At 41.5% G+C, this 22,787-nt stretch overlaps 1 protein-coding gene across 20 annotated transcripts in view; it reads left to right on the top strand.

Annotated features, from left to right (window-relative positions):
- The window catches only part of BDNF (brain derived neurotrophic factor), a 179,875-nt gene that overhangs the window by 24,938 nt on the left and 132,150 nt on the right, over nucleotides 1–22,787 (top strand). For 11 of the 20 annotated variants that reach the window (XR_008619569.1, XM_055091438.1, XM_055091436.1 and 8 more), the window contains exon 2: nucleotides 9,000–9,734. Coding sequence is in view for 19 of the 20 variants with exons in the window: in XM_055091438.1 (XP_054947413.1) it covers nucleotides 9,021–9,734 (714 nt within the window). In the remaining variant the exon portion in view is untranslated. Of the gene's footprint in view, nucleotides 1–8,999; nucleotides 10,305–10,469; nucleotides 12,633–16,342; nucleotides 16,656–22,787 lie in introns of those variants that run through there. The other 9 variants (XM_055091442.1, XM_055091445.1, XM_055091443.1 and 6 more) reach the window with 5 other exon arrangements.

Below are 22,787 nucleotides of genomic sequence, written 5' to 3'. Positions count from 1 at the left end.
TACTAGCTGCTCTAACTGATCACATCATTTCCAGTATCATTCTGATCAAGTGAGTGATGTTAGGGTTCTAATGATCAGGGAGGCCAGTTATGCTTGCACGTGCCTTGTAGCATTGAGATAAAATTTAGTGATTGAGTGGAAGTCCAGATTTAGATCAGTAGTACTCTATAAATTCTCATTCAGCCTGTCACGTTTATAGGTATCCTGCACTTTATGGTATGAACACAACAGTGGAAAAGCCAGTTGACATAAAGGGAACCCAGATTTTGCTTAACATTACAAAAGCAGAACTATTTTGCCACATGATAAATGTCCCAATAAAACAAGTTGAACCAAGGAGGTTACTTAAGTTGATGTTAACCCTGCCGTTTCCATGTCTTAAGTAGACACCGCTTTTTAGTTGAGTGTTAACCGCCATTTGGTTTTATCACTTAGTCCAGTGCTTCTCAACTTTAATAAGTATATGAATCACCTTGAAGTTTATGAGTCTTGTTGAAATGCAGATTCTGAATGAGTGGATGCTGTGATGGTTTGGAGGAGGCGAAGCTGAGATTCTGCTTTTCTTATTAGCTCCCAGGGGTTTTGCTAATGCTACTGACCCATGGATCCCACTTTGAGAAGCAAGGCTTCATTTAGTTTCCGCCCATGGACATTTATCCCATACCTACATTTCCTAAAACTTATTTCAGGCTCCACAAGTTTCTCCTTCTGTTGTAGTATTCTTAGTAACAAATTGGAATTGCATTAATACACTTAATTTATAGATGTAACACTCAAAAAATTATCTGAAGTTGCAGATTTAGGTAGCATGAAATGAATTTTGTACTTAAATTTTTTCTATAAATTCAAAGTCCATATGTTTAAATGTAACTTAAATGCCTGTGTTACAGTGATGTTTATATCTCCTTATTTACTATTTCCAGAGTCATTTTCCCTTTACAGGAAAATTTTCCCCATGATATCACAGGACTTGTAGAGATCAACACCTAGCATTAAACGTGATGGATACTTGATAATTTTTTCAGGCCCTTCCTTACACTGTGGGTCACTGAAACTTCACAGAACCCGGTAGACAGTGTCTTCTTAATTAATGTTACCGTCTACCTTGTGTGGAAATTTAATAAATAATACCTTGCTTTTTGGCAATTTAATAGTCAGAACGTTGTTAAATGTGAACTTTAGCTCATTATGACAAATTCCACCTGAAATTCTAAAGAAAACAGAATCCTAATTAAAGAGGTTAGGCTTTTTAATTGAATGTTAACTGCCATTTTGTTCTTGTAATCTAACACCTGGCAGTTTAAAACAATAATTTAAAAAGCATTTTTAGACAGTCTCCTTAATTTGATGGGCAAGTGACCTGTGTATGCTTGAGACTTCTTTAGGAGGGACTAGAGATGTACATTGTTGGTGCAGTATTCCTCTGTGTAGAGGAGGTGGAGGAAGGGGGCAGAGCATGGATAAATGGATAAGACTGCCAGCTCTGGGTGCCTCTGGCTTTCTGGGATGCTGTCTTGGTTCCGGTAGAACAGCAGGCTTCCCAGAGCAGTAATGATGGAAGCACTTGTAGACCTTTGCATGGTGGCAGCTGTGCCTGGAGTTGGAATGCCAGGTAGAGTGTGTTCTTTGCCCAGGCCTGGTCCTTGTGCCAGGCATTTCCAATCTCTTATTCCGAAATTCATTCCATCATTATAGCTCACTTTAAGACTTACTGCTCTTACTTTAATTGCACCTCCCTAAATACTAGGCAACTACTACCACTACAGAGGGGAACTGAGTCATTTAATGTGTGTGGGAACCTAGTTTGTGCAAGGTACTGTACAAATTGTGGTAATTCAGAGAATGCCCAATCCCTCTCCTAATGGAGATTATGGTCTGGTTTTACTCCTGGATAAGGTAGGTCTCCAACCAATAGAAAAAATCCTTTTTCAGCAATGCGGTGGGGAATAGAAGGAGTGAATAGAGGGCCAGAGCTATAGGGCTTTCTATCAGAGATGTATGTAATTTTGTCTATCAAAGTTATGATTCAGGGAAATACACCTTATTTTCATGGTACTTACATGTATGTGTCACTCCAGGTTTGAACTAAGAACCACCAATTTCTCTGGCGTTCTTAATGAGGCTAAGTAATGTCTCCAAGTGTCACTCAACACCGTGAGCGTACTCAGGGATCAGAGAGTAGTATGAAGGACTGTGTTTTATAAGAAGTATAATCAGATACTCTTGGACATAAACTATATTATGGTTAAAAACTACATTTTTAAAGGAACTTCCTTCAAAGCTTTGGCACATACGCATTATCAGATATCATTTACTAAAATATTTATTGGTTTCAGTTGATTGGTCATTCAGGTAAGTAGGTGAGCATCTGTAATGATCCCGAGCTTTTTTCCATCCGTTGTATTTGTGGATTCCGACTACCCATTATTTTCTTTGAGGGATGTGAGGTGTTTCTCTTTTAAGTCTTCTTGGCTAAACAATATATACCTAATGGGAAAACAATACAGAAATAATGCAGAGGGATGGAAGAAACTAGTCCCTGTAGGTGAAGGCCTAGTTTTCCTTTGGAATCTGAGGTTCTGACCTTGTTCTTTCAGGGGAACCAGGGGAAGTGGATGAGTTGATTAAAAACTTTGGTCCTCTTTCCTCCTGTATGAAATGGGGATAATTATAGTTACCTGCACCTCTAGGGTCCTATGAGTCTTAATTACTTAATATTTGCAAAGCGTTTGGAGATCTTTGAATTAAAAGTGCTGAGCAGTCGAATCCAAGTTCAGTGTAATCATAATTGGAATGAGAGTTTATATGCCCGCCTTCCCTCCACCTCCCTCCATTCTGTTCCTTTGGCCCAGACAGACATGGCTCATGGTTACCACCCAGCTCTGCACACTTCTCTCTAAACCCTTTGCTTTTGGCAACTTAATTAAGCCTAAAAATACATACATACGCACATACATACATACATAGAATAAGTTAAAAATTATGTCCAGGCCCCTTAACCCCAACTCCACACTTACGTAACTCCTTAGTATTTACTTTCAAAGCTCAACAGCCGCTAAGAATAAAATCAATTAATTGACTTGTCTCTCCCAATGTATCATTCTTTCAGGTTCTCCTACACATTGTGATAAACTGGGCTTCTTGAAGCCTTCCTCCCACTCAGAAACTCTCGTTGATTCTTCCATGCCTGTACAGCAGGGTCCAGACTCTTTAGCATCACCCTCAGAGCCTTTCAAAACCTAACAATCATTCACTCTTATTCCTCACTACTCTAGAACTCTTCTGTCCAGAGATGTACTCCGTGCCTTTAACCAAGCTGCTGTCCATCCACTGGGGTCTTTTCTGGATACATTAAAATCCGTTCTATCCTTTGCTATCTTCTTCACAAAGCATTCTTCTTTCTCTAAGTGGAAGTAGCCTCTTTCTCTTTATAGAATTGTACCTATACTTTTCTGGGTCATTTCTACCTTTATATTTCAGTTACTTTACATATATGTCCCACCTCCCTTCTAGACTGTAAGGCTTGAAAACAGATCCATGTCTGATGAATGAACAAACAAAAATAAGCCTAGACTTGCAAGATTTCATTAAATTGGGCTCTTAATAGATTTGCATCATGTATGTTAGGAATTAAATACTAATTGATAATTTTGCCAACATTACCATTATCCTTGTTGCTTATAGGACTGTCTAACATAAGCAACTATATCTTTAAACTGTGTTTCCTTTGACTACATGCTCATAGACAAAACCCAAAGGGACTGGGAACAAACAAAACTTTGTATTTTTCCCCCTGTACGCCCAAATTATCCATATTATTGTTTGGTTCCCCTTCTTAGCTCTGGCCATGGAAACTTGGCTCTAACATGCCTAAATTTTTGCAAAGCTTTCTTTTAGAGGAGGACTGAATTGTCTGAAATTCCATCTGCTGAAGCAATCAAGCCATAAAGTTGAAGGGTCTTGGAGGTCAGAATATCATCTTAATGGTGCTGCCTTTAGAAAGTTGGGCTCTAAGAGACACACAACTGCAGAAAACTGTGTCCATACTTTATAAGCTTCTTCTTTGACCACTGTTCATAGCATCCCTTCTCTCCTCCCTGTGGTTAAATATTTTAAATTAAAAAAAAATATTTAGAACATGTCCTGATGGTAAAAATGTGGACAGTGAGACAGGGAACCTTTTAGCTTTATGATATCTGAACAGTAATTGTCTCATCTGTATAATGTGGATAATAATACCTGTCCTATCTCCTTGTGGCAATCAAATTAGACGATGCTTGTGAATGTTCTGTAGTCTTTTAGACAAATATAAGTTATTACTACAGCTTGCTGTCATGGATATTCATTTGGTTGAATGTTTAAGACTTGTGAGTCATGCTTAAAAGTAAACCTTATTTCTATTTCGTTGATTTTCTTTTTAGCTCTGTGCACTATATTTAATTTTTTGAGAATGGGGCTAAAAACAACCTTCCTAGCATTTTATACATGTGGTTGAGTTGATTGTTGTAAGGCTTGGAACAGAATTAACAGCAGTGAATTTTGTAATGTATAAATAGATATATAGACTAACAAGCTACTTAGCAATTTTGCATAGCCTCTTTATCTCTTGTGTAATACTCACCTGAAGAAACTGTCATATAAGAAAATTGTCATGGAAGTTCTTAACCTTTTATGATTTCCTAATACAGTATATAATTACTCATTGAAGAGGTAAATAGGACAAGAACATTAAAAGACTGAAAGTTCCAAATTTTGCTATAATTATTATTACTGCCCCCTTTCCAAGTCTTCTATTAGAAACAGAGCAACAAAGGAAGTAGTAGGGGCAGTTAGTATGTTGTAGTGTTATTTGCTTTTAAAAAATTATTACTCAAGGTAAGTTTTACCCTATTAGAGAAACTCAAGAGATTCCTCATGGCTGATAATTACCATCTATCAAACACTTTAGAGCTTATAATTTGGGTTTAGTACAGCCTGTACTTGACCTAATAATTTAAGTGAGTTCACTGGTGCTTGCCATATGGAAAGACTTCCTGTGAAAACGATATCAGCACTGTTTTCTCATGGTTTAATAAACCCATCAGTAAGTTTTGACTGAGTCTACTACTACATTAATCTGTGTTAAGCATTATGGGGGAATCACCCATGATCCAGAGAGCTTATCATCCAATTGAAGACTGACCATAATTAGCAAATGCTGTTACCAATTAACCAGTGAGTAGGGAATGGAGTACTAAATGAGATGTCATGTGGAATTTTAGAGGCAAAGGAGCGCAGTGTGCGCTGGAGTAGTTTAGAGAAGGTGGCATGTGTGATTTGATGGTTGAACTGGGTCTTGAAGGATAAGCAAGATTTAGACGGAGAAAAAAGAATTTTCCAGAAGAAAGGAACAAGTCACTTCCAGGCACTAATATATATGGGGCTTCAAGGACTCTGGCCTGATCAGAGGAGAGGTGATGAAGCACCGAGTTAACAAGAGAAAGTTAGCTAAGTAAGGTGACGCCAGATTTTGGAGGGTGTTGAATACGGGGTAAAAGAGGTTAGATTTGACCTGGTGAAATAAAAAAGTCATTGCAAGTCTTTGTATAGGAGCATAAGATGAGAGGTTAGTCAGGTCATCAGAGTTAAATGGAGCAGAAAGGATGTCATGTACATTGGGGTGGGCGGGGCGGGGCGGGCGGGTGTGCGGTGAGGTGGGCAGCGCTGGGGGCATTATAGTCAAAATGAGATGGCAAGGGCTGAGCCGAGACAGTGGCAGTGGAATGGAGAAGCAGTATGGACAGCAGAAATATTTTAAAGGAAAAATGAGAAGGACTTCTTCACTGACTGGATTTAAAAGCTCTACAAGAAATACATTGGCAGAATTGATTCCAAGATTTCTATCCTGCAGCCTGGGTGGTCCAAAGTATCAAGAAACCATTGTCAGAAACAGAAAAGTTAGGAAGTGACACTGTTCCAACAAAAAGTATTGGCCTTATAAGCCAGTAGGCAGTTAGCACTGTAGAAAGTCACTCAGCTGGGTGGGGCCGCGGCTTGGGGTTGGGCTTTATCACCAGGTAGTTTAATTACTGAATGTCTGCAGATGTTCTGCTTTGAGGGATGCCCATGTTTGGGCTTCAGGATGAAAGCCAAGTAATAGTTACTCAGATGCCATTTGTTCCTTTGAAAAATTTGCTTGTGGAACTGGTGAGAAAATGATACTTAAAGTGCTAACTATTTTTATAACCAAAAAGTTCTTAATAAAAAGATAAATGCGACAAGTGAAAAGCAGTAACTTTACAGGGTCAACTTCTTTAAGCCAAGTATAGAAAAAAGGATCATTAAAAGACTCATTACTATGATAGTGATAATAAAATAATTTTCCAACTCTGTAGTTTAAGATGCCTCAGTACCTTGGGCCATTTTAAGCAGTGAGTGTGGGCACTTAGTAAATACTTACTAAACTTTTTCATTAATTCTCAGATGCACATTTTCTTATTCATTTTTATAACATCTCTGAAATTGGGTTGTGTCTTACAGTTGATGTCATTTTATTGTCGTTGGCTATGTAACAGTTGCAACATAGTTGTCATTGCCTTAACCAATTTATTTTGCTTAATTTTCTTTTTTACATATGCACAGAAGTTATCAATGATAAAATATGTCCACATAAGTCTAAAAGAACTCTTTTCCTTTCTAAGTGACAAAGAAAGCAATAGTTTAACTGGCTGCATTTTTTATATCCTAGTGGTACCTAAAATGGTGTACTTTAGAAGGATAGTATCTTAGATTTCATGAAGTATGGTATTAAAAGATAGCTAATCACGGCAAATGTCTACCAGTGTGATAGAGGGAAGGAGTAAAATATTCTAAATTTGCCTCTTTTCATCGGCCTGCATTTGAGGTGCCCCTTGGGTTGTTTTAATTTGGACTGGGAACACTAGGAGAAAGGATTTTCATTCAGTGGTGTAAATACAGCTGCCAAGAATAGAAATCTCCTTGGAGGATCCATTTCTTTGATGGTGTGGAATCCAGAACCTTCACAAAAGTTCAGGTATTAGCAGACTGGATATCTGTGTTTTATTCAAACCAGTGTGTCCTCCTAATCTGAGGCTGTGTACTCCAAGCAGTTCTGAGCATGCTTGCTACTCATGCAGAAGCAAGAGTGAATCTGCAAGGAAGTTGGTTGGTGTTTGGGGACAGTAATGAAGTCTTGTAGTAGTAGAAAATGTGATCCCTGATAAAAGTGGTGCACGGAAACATTGGGTTCTCGCTCCCAGAGTTTCAGCTCTTTCTGCAGTATGACCTACTGACTGGAGGTAGGTTACCTTCCTGGCAAGTGACACTTCACGGACAGAAAAGCAGTCCCCTTTCCTACCGACTGGCACAGCGTAACAGCTGTGGCACGTGCGTGTCTTTTTGTAAGTCTTTGCTCCAGAACTCAGAAGTAGGAATAAAGTTAGAGTGTTGGGCTCGGGCAGGGGAATGCTTCTCATTGCTACTCAGGGATGCGATGGCTCAGGTAAGTGATCCTGAAGTCCTTCACCATCCGACGGGAACCTTGTGTCTGTAGGTATGTTTTCACCTCGCTCTTCACTCATTCTAATTGGCTTCCCAGAGCATGCTTGTAGACGGAGAGCCAAATTTAGAGTATAGCTACTCTCTGGCAAACAGGAAAAGATTAATTTTGTAGTGTGCTGTTAAGGGACTTCCCAGAAAACTTCAAAAGCCCAGAACGAAGCGCCAGCTCAGCTGCCTGTACCAAAATGCGCACAATGCCACCCGGCTTTTTAAAGGTGTGATCGACTCAGAGCTTGCGCACACACGTGCACACAGGTCACGTTCCAATAAAAAGAGAGGCTGAGCTCTCTTAGATGGGTCTGCACAAGAGCCAGAAAAGCCGAGGGGTGAGGGGCTTAGGGAGTGAGTGGAGATACACGTCGATGCACATGTGGCAGACACTTGCAATTGCCTTCGAGCTTTTTGATGCCACCTTCTTCAGTTCTCTCTGAAGCAGACATGTTGCTTTCATGATATCAGCCCCAGGCAGAGACACGTCATCAAAATCAGCGTGTAGAAAATGATTTCTGTTTGGGAACGAGCAAAACTTATTTTCGTTACGACCACCCAAGGTGTAGTAGAAAAACATTGAAGCTGGACTTGGGAGCCCCGAGTTCTAATAGAAACTTTCTTCGTGACGGGAGGCAAGTCCTCCACGACCTTTGGTTTCCTTATCGGTAGAACTGGATGATCTGATGAAATGATCTTTCTCCTTTGTTTTTCTTTGTTTGTTTGTTTGTTTTTGGCCGCACTGCATGGCTTGCGGGATCGGATCTCAGTTCCCCGACCAGGGATCACACCCGGGCCAGAGCAGTGAAAGTGCTGAATCCTAACCGCTAGACCACCAAGGAACTCCCTCCTTTCTTCTAATGGATTATCTCCATGGGAGGAAAGAGAGTCAATGGGGAGCCTCCCTGTAGCTCCCTGACTTGTTTTGTTGTTCATGCCTGGATAGACCTTCGCTAGAAAGGCCCCCTCAGACCCCACAAGCCACTACTGGTCCTGTCACACGTTCCTGCCATAGGGCCACGTTGCTGACTTGAGGGAGAAAATGATTACTATTACCCTCGCGGTTGTTGCTTGGTAACATTTCTGCTGTTGTGTTTCCTGTGACAGCCTGAGCAGAGATCATTAAAAATTAAACTTACAAAGCTGCTCAAGTGGGAGGAAAGAGGCAAACTCGAAGCCACAGTTTTTTTTCACTTGCTCAGGAGCCATCTAATCTCGGGTTTACATGCTAAACCTTGGGGCCAAGGCTGCACAGCTCTGGTTTATATTAAAGCCCATCGAGCACACTACTGACATTAACCTGTGTCTGGTGCAGCTGGAGTTTATCACCAATACAGCAGAAACCTTGACCCTGCAGAATGGCCTGGAATTACAATCAGATGGCTGCTTCGTATCCCAGCAAAAGAAAGCCCTAAACAGTCTTGTGTCCTGTTTCTGCTTTCTCCCTACAGTTCCACCAGGTGAGAAGAGTGATGACCATCCTTTTCCTTACTATGGTTATTTCATACTTCAGTTGCATGAAGGCTGCCCCCATGAAAGAAGCCAACATCCGAGGACAAGGCAGCTTGGCCTACCCAGGTATGCGGACCCATGGGACTCTGGAGAGCGTGAATGGGCCCAAGGCGGGTTCAAGAGGCCTGACGTCGTCGTTGGCTGACACTGTTGAACACGTGATCGAAGAGCTCTTGGACGAGGACCAGAAAGTTCGGCCCAGTGAGGAAAACAATAAGGACGCGGACATGTACACGTCCCGGGTGATGCTGAGCAGTCAAGTGCCTTTGGAGCCTCCTCTCCTCTTCCTGCTCGAGGAATACAAAAATTACCTGGATGCTGCGAACATGTCCATGAGGGTCCGGCGCCACTCGGACCCTGCCCGCCGCGGGGAGCTGAGCGTGTGCGACAGCATCAGCGAGTGGGTGACGGCAGCAGATAAAAAGACTGCAGTGGACATGTCAGGCGGGACAGTCACGGTCCTCGAAAAAGTCCCCGTCTCGAAAGGCCAACTGAAGCAGTACTTCTACGAGACCAAGTGCAATCCCATGGGTTACACAAAGGAGGGCTGCAGGGGCATAGACAAGAGGCATTGGAACTCCCAGTGCCGAACTACCCAGTCGTACGTTCGGGCCCTCACCATGGATAGCAAAAAGCGCATTGGCTGGCGGTTCATACGGATAGACACTTCCTGTGTATGTACATTGACCATTAAGAGGGGAAGATAGTGGCTTTATGTTGTATAGATTATATTGAGACAAAAATGATCTATTTGTATATATACATAACAGGGTAAATTATTCAGTTAAGAAAAAAATAATTTTATGAACTGCATGTATAAATGAAGTTTATACAGTACAGTGGTTCTACGATCTATTTATTGGACATTTCCATGACCAGAAGGGAAACAGTCATTTTTTGCGCACAACTTTAAAAAGTCTGCATTACATTCCTCGATAATGTTGTGGTTTGTTGCCGTTGCCAAGAATTGAAAACGTTAAAAAAAAAAAAGTTTAAAAAATACTACTAATAAATTGCATGCTGCTTTAATTGTGAATTGATAACAAACTGTCCTCTTTCAGAAAACAAACAAAAAAAGAAAGAAAGAAAAAAAAAGCCTAACAAAAATTTGAACCAAAACATTCCGTTTACATTTTAGACAGTAAGTATCTTCGTTCTTGTTAGTACTCTATCTGTTTTACTGCTTTTAACTTCTGATAGCGTTGGAATTAAAACAATGTCAAGGTGCTGTTGTCATCGCTTTACTGGCTTAGGGGATGGGGGATGGGAGGGGTATATTTTTGTTTGTTTTGTGTTTTTTTTTTGTTTTGTTTTGTTTTGTTTTTTTAGTTCCCACAGGGTGTAGGAATGGGGAAAGAATTCCTTCCGTCTAGAGTCTGGTTGATAAAAGATTCATTTGTATGTTGCAGAGATGTCGGCAGTATCAATCAGATGACTGGAAAGAGAATAAAAATTAAGGCAAACGAACTATGTGCTCACTCCACTTCCCATGACGCACCTCTTAGGCGCCTGCTCACCCTCTGGGCCTTGGTCGGGGGAAGATTCTTTGGTCGGAAAGATCTCCATTTACTCACTCGGAGAACATTCTTTCCCCCCCACCCCCTCTGGTCCCCTCCTCGTTTTGTTTTCTCTAAGGGAGAAAAATCAGTTGCGCGCTCTGAAATATTTTACAACTGCTGCAAATGAGTAGATATGTTTTGTCACATCGTGGCACTCATATAAGCATGGAGAACAGTGATTTCTTTCTTTCTTTTTTTTTTTTTTTTTGATGAGAGAAAAACAAAAAATAATTCAAAAATAAAAATTCTTTTAGATGAGGGGTAAACATTTGGGTCAATCATTGTAAGGCTTAAAAAAAAATCATGGTAAGGCATATAAGTGTCTTGCAAGCAAAAGGGAGAGTTCTGTACAGACCCAGAAACACCTAGATCAGAGCAGGAGTCCACACTGCCAGTGAAATGAGACTGAACAGCCATCTGGAGGCTGTGTGGAGCTGACCTATCATTTCCAGGTGGTACAGGAGGAATTTCTGAGCGGCCATGCTGAGGTCTAGGTGGGGTGGGGAAGGGTACTTGAGACATTCCGCAAGGGAGGCCACTGAAGGACCCTTCAGGGGTGGCTCTGGAATGACACGTGTCAAGTTGCTTGGACCTCACGCTTTAAGTGCCTACATTATCTAACCGTGCTAAGAGGTTCTCGCTGGAGGACCACGCTCAAGCCGATTTACACCCTCCACCTCTGAGTAATTTTGCATAAAGCTGGATTAGCCTGGAACATTTTTGGAACTGCATGGTGGCATTGTGATCATGAAATGGATTCGATGAGATGGGAGATTTTTGCTACATGAGCACTTATTGCTTTGAAATTAGACTTGAGGAAACCAGGGTTTTGTCTTTTGAGAAATTTTGGTAAAGGGGAAGGGAATAGGAAAAGGCCCCAAAACTCAGGTTGGATGACCATGGCTACCAATAGAAAATCTTGCCCAGAGACAAGACTTTGGGATGGTGTCTGCCCATCCAGGACACCAAAGGCTTGAAGGCGCCTTGCTCTGTGGAAGAGGCCAGGACAGAGCTGACAAAGTTTTGCTCCCCGGTAAAGGCTGCAGCCACCTCCTGACCATCCTCTCTGTTCATGGAGAGGGTCCCTGCCTTACCTCTGCCATCTTGGGTTAGGAGAAGTCGAGTTGGGAGCCTGAAATAGTGGTCCTAGGTAAAATGGATCCCAGTGGAAATTAGTGCCCATTTAGCCCATCGTGTAAACCTGAAAATGTCCTGGACCGGGTCCTTGAGTATCAGAAAGCCTCAAGAAATTTGCTGCATCTTAGTAGGGTGAGGGATAAGCAAAAGAGGCTGTCCACCATGACCCAGGGAATGAAGATACCATCAGCAAATAATGTCTACTTATTCAGTCTTACATTTAGAACGAGGCTATCTTTTACGGTACCATCCTGAATACCTGTCTTTAAAAGAAGGAATAACTTATGTAGTATAGGTTTGTTTTGTGCTGTTTGAAACTACTATCTTTGTAATTATCTTTAATATGTAATGAATACTCGGAATATCTGCTGTCTGATAAATTTTCACAGCCTCCTTTCGAGGGACAAAATTCTAAAACAAAACAAAGAAGTCCCCATCACAGTCTGGAAGTGTACTGTAAAGGCCGGATCTCTTAAGTGGCCGAGTAGGAGGCATTCAGCAATCATGTGGTCCGTGGCAGTCTCTTATTCAATAAGCTACATCACAGTCACATGCTTGGTGGTTTACGTTGACTTAAGGTTGATTTTGTTAAAATCTTTCTCTGTTGCTGTTCATTTTTGTTCCGTTTTGTTTGGTTTTGTTTTTTTAAAGTCTTGCTGTGGTCTCTTTGTGGCAGAAGTGTTTCATGCATGGCAGCAGGTCTGTTGCTTTTTTTATGGTGATTCCCATTGACAATGTAAATGTCTGTGGCCTTGTTCTCTCTATGGTAAAGATATTATTCACCATGTAAAACAAACAAACAAAAAATATTTATTGTATTTTAGTATATTTATATAATTATGTTCTTGAAAAAATTGGCATTAAAACTTAATCGCATCAGAAGCCTATTGTAAATACAAGTTCTATTTAAGTGTACTAATTAACATATAATATATGTTTTAAATATAGAATTTTTAATGTTTTTAAATATATTTTCAAAGTACATAAAATCTGGGGGTTCTGGGTTTTTTTCTCTTCACTGTAAAACAAACATGACAACGTGTTTTGTTATAAATACGTGTGTTCCTTGCTTTAAGACCAACCTGACTAGTTTTAGCAATTGCACAGCCCTCCAGAGAGGATGCTTATTTCAGAGCATGGGAGACCAATCCTGCAGTCTGTGAGCTTTCAAGAAGCTCTAGGATTGGGCCTGTCTTCCACAGTGGAAAACGGGAGTGTCATTTTCTAGGACACTTGAAAGTTTTCCCCTTTGAAGTGATATACTTTCATCAAATACCAAGCCATGTATCCTAGCAACATCAGGGTCCATGAATTAGGGCTGGCTGGCTCTATCTGATTATAAAATAACTGTTAAAAAAAATCAAAGTAGGTTTACTTAGGGATAATGAGGATAAATTGGCCCAAATTTAGAAAGTCAATGACTGAAAAAAACATAGAAATTCAATATTTAGAGGCAGGTCATGTACCCTCCGTTTGGAAATGGTGCCATTTGCATTATGTGCTCGTATCCGTTGCACTGATTTAATTTTTGTACGTGGAACACGCAGATTTTATATCACAGTACCCACGATCTAACAGATTGCTAGGATTTCTAAAAAGATTTGCCTCTTTCATGGCTGCCAAGCTGCTGGGTAATTTAGTTAAAGTGTTTGAAGTTATCGCTAAATCTTAGGGAAATAAATGGAAGGATTTTAAATGAGAGAAAGGGCCATTAAGGAAAAAAAGCATCTGTTCCTACTCTTTAGACTCTCCATTTGAACACTGACAACCCATCCCAGAACGTGGTGAACTATATCTGTGCAATGTATCATTTCTATTTCAAACATACACACACATGGTTTCCTCTTGTATTGTCTTATAAATAAGGATCAAGAAAGTCATAACAAACATAGATTTGTGGGTATAGAAGGAAGGGCAGATCGAATGAGAGGAATTCCTCCATCCTAGTCTGTCCAGTGAGTCTGCAAAGTACTCTAAACCCTAGGAGAAGTCCCCACGGCCAGCGAAGACAATGAACCGAGCAATGAATTAGAACTTTAGGAAACTTCAGGCTTAACCAATTTTCACGGTCGAGGAAGACTAAAAGGTTTTTGAATCTAGAGTAAAAAGAAGTGAGAATTCAATGTGACATTCAAACTCCTTAAAGTTAAAGGAGTTTGGTAAACATGACAGGAAGTTTTCATCAGAAGACGAGGTCAAAGAAACAAGCAAACAAGAGATGGAGACATCTCCTAAATTAACCAACTTGAACTTAACAGGAGTAGTCAATTTGTACTCTAGTCATTGGGTAAGCAGTTAAACCTCTTTCATTATGAAGATGCCTGGAAATAACCCAGATCATTGCTATTGTTTTTCACCTTATTCATAAGCCTCTGTGGTCATTAGCAGTGGCTTTGAAGTCTTTTTATTAGCTATACTAATTCTGTGAATACTGTCACAGTTCTGAGTGAGAATCTGAACTAATTCGTAGAATGGATCAGTGCTAAATTTTCCCTGATTCATTTAAGAGGTTACTAGACTCTGGATAAAATGTCAGACACCTTATGAACTGCAACAGAAGCCTTCATGCCTGGCCTCAGCTCAGCCAGCACCCTAGCAGCGTTAGGGCTTAGGCCTAATTAAAACATACATGTCTCCTCCATGTTCTCACATTAAGCCTCTTCTGTAAGACAGTTAAAGTGGAAGTGGCTACATATTTGGGTAAGCCATTGTTAAGTAAAGGATGTTGATAATTGGGATAAGAAACAATTTATCAACATAATGTAGGTAGATAAATTATTTAGACCCACAGATTTGATCCAACCTTAAAATGTTGAACAGCAAAATTAGTGATGGAATCTGGACTTTTTTTTTCTTTTTTTAGCTGCGGGTTGTTTTAACTTGTTTTAAAGTTTGGGTGGTTGGTTTGGGAGGAGAAATTAATTGGGAATCTGACGGTTGTTGGTTACAATAAACTAACTGGTGGTTGGTGCTGTGAACTCCCCACCTAAGAGCCAAATTCAGTGGCTAGAGTAGGTGCAGCCACTCCAAACCAGCCAGGCTTTATGTACATTCCAGCTAATAAATACCCGGCCCACACCTCTATCCCCTATTCCTTTAATTCTAGCCACCCTTTAATTCTTTGTAGGCAAAAAAAAAGGCAACCTCCTAGCGTTTTTTTTATGTGAGTAGATGCAGTAAATTGCCTGAAGAATACATTTAAATAGTAGAAAAATATTGTGGCCTTACCCATGATATTCCTCATTAAGAAAAAGAGCCATTTATGTCACACTCTCTACAGGATTTCCATAGGCCTTTACCTTAATCCCTTGAATTAGTTGCTAGGCACAAAATACTAGATCAGGAGCTCCCCCACCTGACATTTGCTTTTCTGAAAAACAACAACCCTGTATGCTTGGTGATGTCAGTAGCATGGACTCGTAAAAGCTAGTCTTCCAATTCATTAACTCTTATCCCACCCCTAACACACATGCAAAATAAACAAATAGGACCCGTGCATTCATTGTATATTTAAGTGTGAGCTGTTAATTTTTTATATGTGGCAAAACAAAAGGACTTTCCCTTCGCCAAAATAAGCCCTTCTGCCCTAAAATACCCCACACAGAACACTGTAGTTAATGACAGGGTATTAATAATCATAAGCCTGTAAGTGACAAGAAAAAGTGTTGGTTGAAAGACTGAGCTTGGGGTGTATGTTCTGCATTTAGAGCTCATCACAAGGATGCTTCTGCAGCACTGCACTTTGGTACTGTATGCTGTTCAAATGATTCCTTAGAAACCAGCAGCTGGTCTGTGTAGAATGGCTGAACCCAGGGGAAATATTTTTGTCTAGCTTAAGTGCTCACATTTTGGAAAAATCCATACCAAGTACTGAGGTACACATTCAAATTAGTTTAGTCTACATTCTCCATTGAGCCTTAACATTAAAAAATAATCGTAATAGTTTCCAAACTCGAATTTGGTGCATATCAAGGGGGGGGGGGGGAAGAGGAAAAAGACACAAAACAAAATAGAAACGCTCCAAACATCAGAGACCTTCTCCACAAGGTACCAATAACGTTTACCTGGAGATTGTACTACCCGTACACGCCTCCGATTGGACTAAGCAGTGGTCCTCAAGGTGTGCTCTCCAGTCAGCAGCAACAGCATCTCCAGGAACTTGTTAGACATGCACATTCTCAGGCCCCACCCTGGACCTACTGAATCAGATGCTCTGGGGGAGGGGCCCGCAATCAGTGTTTTTAACAAGCCCTCCCGGTGATGCTCATGAATCCCTGGACTAGGGGGAGTGGACAGTCTGCCACATATTCTTCTAGACAATAGGAAGACAGCACAGCCCAAGAAATTGGATCTGTGAGTTCCAGCCATGCCACCACCTCTTTCCAGGACCCTGAAAACATCATTCAAACCATCCAGATTTTCATTTCCTAAAGAACACAAGAGCAATGGGTGCTCCCAGGTGGAGCAATGCTCAGTGATGGGAGACTGCAATGATTTAAAAAGCGAGCATGAAAATGTGTGCTGGGAAAGCTCACTGCAGTTGATAGTCAATATTTTTTCTCTTTTTTTTTTTTTTTTTTTCAAAGCTATAGCAGTAGTGGATTCAGGACCCAGAGCATGTAGTTGTTTGTAACACGTTTGGAATGACTGCGAGAAATGAGAAGCAACGTGCAGCAAATTAATAAGAAAAAGATGATTCCATCTGGGGAGCTGGTCTCTGCATCTGCCAACATGGCCCCCTCTTTGTGAAACAGAGCTATATTAGTCGCTAAAATTAAATAAGCTTCCTGAATTAATCAGCTATTAACGTCCAGCTGAGGAGTCCTAGGTTCACCCCTCCGGAAAGACCAGATTGCAAATGCAAAGGGCTTCTCCAGCCTCGGTGGCAAACCTTTTCCTGATCGTAGGAACTATTTCTGGAAAGGAGGACGGGAGAATAATCTACTTGCACCTCCACCCCATCTGTGTGAGTGTGTGTGTATCTGTGTGTGCATATTCCTGCACATGTGAGACACTGCAAACTGCCTTCGAAGAGTCTCTGTTTAGGAGCTGGGGTGGAGGGTGTCCAAATATGCTACCCATCTATTGGACAACATGGAAACCTGAATTCTGACAAGCCTACCTTAGGAACCAGGAGTCCTGGTAGTTCAGTCTTTAACTAGGATGGCCAAAGCCATTTCTGGTCTCTGGACCTCCAGGCCCTCATCTATTGTAGGACAAGACTGAACTGGATGGTCTTGGAGGTAAATTCCAGCCCTGAGAGTCTATCATTCCATTCTTCCTACTTCATCATTTGTGGTAAAAGAGGTTAAAGAGGTTTCTGAAGCTCTTAAAGGTTGGGGAAAATTATGAGAGTTCACCGTCCATCTCCTGGGTCCCTCCACGCTTACTGCTTGGCACTATCACAAGATTGAAATCAGGAGGTACCTGTGTCAAAATGGGAGGTGAGGAAGGGGGGAAATGCCCCAAGGAAGCTTTTCACTTCATATATAAAATGAAAATGTTACCAACTGTTTGACAATCAGGCAGAAAATGCCTTGGAAGAGGAGCCCAAATATTCTTCAAGGTGCAAACATTTTCTGCCTGGCTCTATACTTGCTTTCAAAGCCAGACAATGATATTTGCCTATGTTTTATGTCACTCCATGACTGAAATGGTGCCCGACAAAGAGAGCTCTGGTATGTTTTGCTGAGGTGAGGTCAGGAAACCCTGGATCAAACTGCAGGATTTGCATCCTGTGAAGTCACTGTTTATAGAACCCTCCAAAACAGAAGGGACTTGCCTCTCAGTTCCTTTGGGTTTACAGCTTCACCAGGGTCATGCAGCTCTCAACCTGCTTCTCCGCTACCCCCAGCACTCTAGGTATAGCCTCTTTCTGGAGACAATGGCCTTGAAGACAGTGGTGTCACGTGATGAATCATGGCAACACCACACCCAGTAGGCTTCTTCACAGCAAACCTTCAGGGAAGGTCATTCTGAGTAGAACTTTGGCTAGCTTAGGAGACAAACCTCGCTGGTTAGGCAGAGTCTGGAATTCCTCGTTCCAGCTACCCAACTTTGGCTGATTCCTGGGCCAGAACCCTTTGGGCCTGAATCTCTGAAAACCTATACTTTCTTTCTAGTGCCATCTATGTTTGCTCCCCGTTCATGCTGATCTTCCCTTCCTGGCGACCTCAGGACTCTTTTTATTCTGGGATCCAACTTCTCACCCCTCAGAGCACAGGACCATAGATTTTGGAGCCTGAGGGTTGGGGGGTCTGAATTTCAGCTCTGACACTAGAGCTGTGTGTCTGTGGGCAAGTTACTTAACTTCTCTGTGCTCCAATTTCCTCACTTGTAAAGGACAGGTAAAAATACTACCACCTACCTCATAGGATTTTGTGAAAAGCAAATGGGTCAATACACATAAAGCACTTAGAAAAGTGATGGTCCCATGGAAAAGTGTCAAACTCTTACTCTGTTGACTGCGGATGAGCTGGGCTCACCTAGAGCAGATATCGGAGACTGTTCTCTAATAATCTCTGACTCCTAGAGAGGATCCTATTTCATCTGTGTTTCATTAAGCATCCAAGGCCACTTGTCTTTTCTGGAAGACTCAGGGAGTCAACTCTTGTGTATCCCCTAGCAATATACTCCTTGGCAGTTAAACTCTGGCCAATACGCACACTTAGGCAGATGGAGAAGGAGATACACTACAATCAAAGGCATCTTTCTAGGTTGTACAATCCAAATGAAGCCCATTATCCTTTAAATGTCCATCCCAGCTGACTGGAAAAGACTGAAGCCAGGGTGAAATGGATGAACTCACAGAGTCAGAAAGGAAAACAAGGCGCCACAGCCATACTTCTAAAAATAGCTGTGACCCGTCAGGAAGATCCCACCTCACCGCTGAGCTGCACGCCATCCAGCCCTTCACGCAGTAAGAATGACTAGTGCTTACTGTGAGCAGGCAGTGTTCGAGGCACATTGTGCAGACGTGTCACTTAATTCTCACAAGAGTCCATAGACTAGGTGGTAGGATTAGGACTCCCATTTTAGAGATGAGGACACTAGGGCACAGAGAGTTCAATTAAGTTGCCAAAGATCACTAGTGAGTAGCAGAGCAGGACCTGGAGTCCAGGCAGCCTGGGTCTGGGGCCACTCTGCTAACCCCTGCAAAATAGAAACAGTGTAAGGGCATTGGGAAAATATGGAAACAAAAAAATGGAGAGGGCTACGTATCTAAGAAGAGTTGGGCCGCCATCAGGAAGGTAGAGCACTAGTGGTGCTTATAGGTTTTAGCTTTCGAGAGAACACTGGCTTGCTCTTTTAAGGGTTAACGTGCCAAGAGGCTCATATTGTGTGCGGGCCCTTCCAAAAGTGGACGCAACTCTGCTCTGTGCTGGGCAATCTGAGGGCAGGGTTTCTAGAGCTTTGTGTCAGCTGTCTCCAATACCTGGAAATGAGGCAGCTGTCACCCAGTCTACCTCATAGCAGCTCGGAAGGGCTTCCTGTGAGCAGCCAGGTTTGGGTAGACAGGCAGAGTGTTCTGGAACCACTTGCTAAACTCAGGAATGCCCAGTCCTCCCTAGGTCAAAAACGTACCAAGTTGTTTTGTGTTTGGGCTTGGTGGAGGAGAGAAAGTGCAGTGATCCTGGCCCTGCTGGGTTGGCATCAGGAACAGAGCAGCACATGTGCCATCTCTCCCCTACTCTTCCATGTAGGACAGACATTGCTAACAAGTCCTAGCTGAGCTTAGTTGCAGTCTCAGAATCGTCTTTAAGGCTGTGCTCTGTGTAGTAACTGCCAGTGGAATAGAACTGACCCAGGAGATGGACTCAGTTTGCTGGCCTGAGCCCCCCAGTTTCTCAAGAACAGATCCTATAGGTGATGGGATCAATCTGGCAGCAAAGTCAAGGGGCTGAGGACTGGATATGCCCATCAGGTTGGAGCAGAATTTGGGTGTGAAAGGGCAAAGCATGTTCTACAGGCATGTGAACATGAGAGTGAATTCCATGGGCTTCAGACAGATGATCCACTGTGAGAAGCCCAGTAAGGAATGATTACCCTAGGAACTGATTGAACATGGGGAAGAGTTTGACATGGGCAATAATATTAGTACCAGATGCCATGCTATTGTACCTATTTTGTACCAGATGCCATGTACCAGATGCCGTGCTAGATCCTTTACATGCTATTTAAAATACACGTCAACTGTGTGATACATATAACTTTAGAGACAGGAAACTGACAACAGACAGCCTAAATAACTTGCCCCAAGGTCACACAGTTAATAAATGATAAAGTCAGGTTTGAAGCCACATCTATAAAATCTCAAGACCCCCAATTGTTTTCAAATCAGCATTGTTTCATTTCCTTTCATTGTTCGTATGTCACCTACAATTCTTCATAAGTTTGCTGTTGCCTCTGTTAATAATCTCTTGGCGTGCTCACTATAACCCTGGCATTTTTCTCGCCCCCACCCCAGCTTTATTAAGATATAATTGACATATAACGTTGTGTAAGTTTAAGTACAATGTGTTGCTTTGATACACTTATATATTGCAAAATGATTACCACCATAATGTTAAGTAACACCTGCATCACATCACATAATTACTGTTCTTTTTTGTGGTGAGACCATTAAAGATCTATTCTCTTAGTAACTTTCAAGTGTACAATACAGTATTGTTAACTATAAGCACCATGCTGTACATTAGAGTCCCCAGAACATGTTCGTCTTATAGCTGAAATTTGTATCCTTTGGCCAAAATCTCCCCATTTGCCCCACCCCCAGCCCCTGATAGCCGTCATTCTAGTCTCTATTTCTATAAGTTCATTTTTTAAATTTTTTTATTAAAGTATAGTTGATTTACAATGTTGTGCTAATTTCTGCTGTACAGCAAAATGATTCAGTTATATATATAGAAAGAGATATGTATATATATATATATTCTTTTTAATATTCTTTTCTATTATGGTTTATCATAGGATATTGAATATAGTTCCCTGTGCTATACAGTAGGACTTTGTTGTTTATCCATTCTATATATAAAGGCTTACATCTGCTAATCCCAACCTCCCACTCCATCCCTCCCCCAACCCCATCCCCTTGGCAACCACAAGTCTGTTCTCTATGTCCGAAACAGAGTCTGTTTCTGTTTCCTAGATAGGTTCATTTGTGTCATATTTCGGATTCCACATATAAGAGATATCACATGGTATTTGTCTTTCTCTTTCTGACGTACATCACTTAGTATGATAATCTCCACTTGCATCCATGTTGCTGCAAATGGCATTATTTCATTCTTTTTTATGGCTAAGTAGTATTCCATTGTATACATGTACCACACCTTCTTTATCCATTCATCTGTCAATGGACATTTAGGTTGCTTCCATGTCTTGGCTATTGTAAATGGTGCTGCTGTGAACATAGGGGTGCGTGTATCTTTTTGAATTATAATTTCGTCTGGATATATGCCCAGGAGTGGGATTGCTGGATCATATGGTAATTCTATTTTTAGTTTTCTGAGGAACCTCCATACTGTTTCCATAGTGGCTGCATCAACTTACATTCCCACCAACAGTGTGGGAGGGTTCTCTTTTCTCCACACCCTCTCCAGCATTTGTTATTTGTAGACTGTTTAATGAAAGCCATTCTGACTGCTGTGAGGTGGTACCTCATTGTAGTTTTGATTTGGATTTCTCTAATAATTAGAGCTGTTGAGCAACTTTTCATGTGCCTGTTGGCCATCTGTATGTCTTCTTTGGAGAAATGTCTCTTTAGGTCTTCTGCCCATTTTTCGATTGGGTTGTTGGTTTTTTTTGTTGTTGAGTTGTACGAGCTGTTTGTATATTTTGGAAATTAAGCCCTGTTGATTGCATCATTTGCAAATATTTTCTCCCATTCTATAGCTTGTCTTTTTGTTTTGTTTATGGTTTCTTTTGCTGTGCAAAAGCTTGTAAGTTTGATTAGATCCCATTTGTTTATTTCTGTTTTTGTTTCTATTGCCTTGGGAGACTGACGTGAGAAAACATTGGTATGACTTAAGGTTCAGCTGTTTTAGATTCTACATATAAATGAGATCATACAGTATTTGTCTTTCTCTGTCTGACTTATTTCACTTAGCATAATACCCTCATGGTCCATCCACATTGTTGCAAATGCCAAGACCCTCAATCTTAATCACCAGACCATGGCTCTTGATCATGATCTGTACGTCTGATTCACTTAGGGAATGGTTTAAAAATACATATGCCCAGGCCCCACCCCAGATAGGTTAAATCAGAATCTCTGGGAGCAGGACCCAGGCATCTGTATTAAAATTCCCCAGTGGTTCTGTTGACCAGCCAGGGTAGAACCACTACCCTAGACTCCTCTTCCTCTGGGTAAGCATGAGTCAGAAATATCAGAGAATTCTGGTCCTAACCCGGTGGTTAGGACTTGGGCATTGTAGTTTAATGTCTGGGGATTAACCAACTAGACCCTAGACCTAGGGGAAATCAAATAGAGTAGAAGACTTACCATGGAAAAAAGAACAATTCTAGATATGAAAATCAACATTCAGAGTCAGGATGGGATGACCCATCCTCAGTTAAACACTGAATCCTGAACTAGGGTCCTCAAACTCCTTCAGATTCACTGTGATCAAGAACAGGAGAGGCACAAACTCTACAGGAGGGCTGAGCCTGTAGGTGAGGTCAAGTGGCAGCAGTGCAGAGATAAAAGCTCCACCGGCCAGAAGGCAGGCAGGTCATCACCTGTCCCACCTCTGAGCAGGCTGCTCTGAGCCAGAGACAAACCTGCACACGTCATTTCACTAAAGCTTGTCTTATTATGCTGGACTCCAAAGGACTTTATAAAGTTCAAGCAAAAAGATGTGATTGTTTGGAATGTCTTCTCTGTTTTCAGAGTGACCATTAGGTTAACATTTGGCTTTGTCTTTTGCCCCTTCTAATTTTTCTGTCTCCCCCGACCCCTACCTCAAACTGCCGAGCAGTCAGTTTGATTGACACTTAGTAGGAAAAACATCTCTATGTCTCTTGGCCCCT

This window comes from Physeter macrocephalus, chromosome 16 (genome assembly GCF_002837175.3).
Source record: "Physeter macrocephalus isolate SW-GA chromosome 16, ASM283717v5, whole genome shotgun sequence".
Lineage (NCBI taxonomy): Eukaryota > Metazoa > Chordata > Mammalia > Artiodactyla > Physeteridae > Physeter > Physeter macrocephalus.
This window is presented reverse-complemented; position numbering and strand designations above follow the sequence as displayed.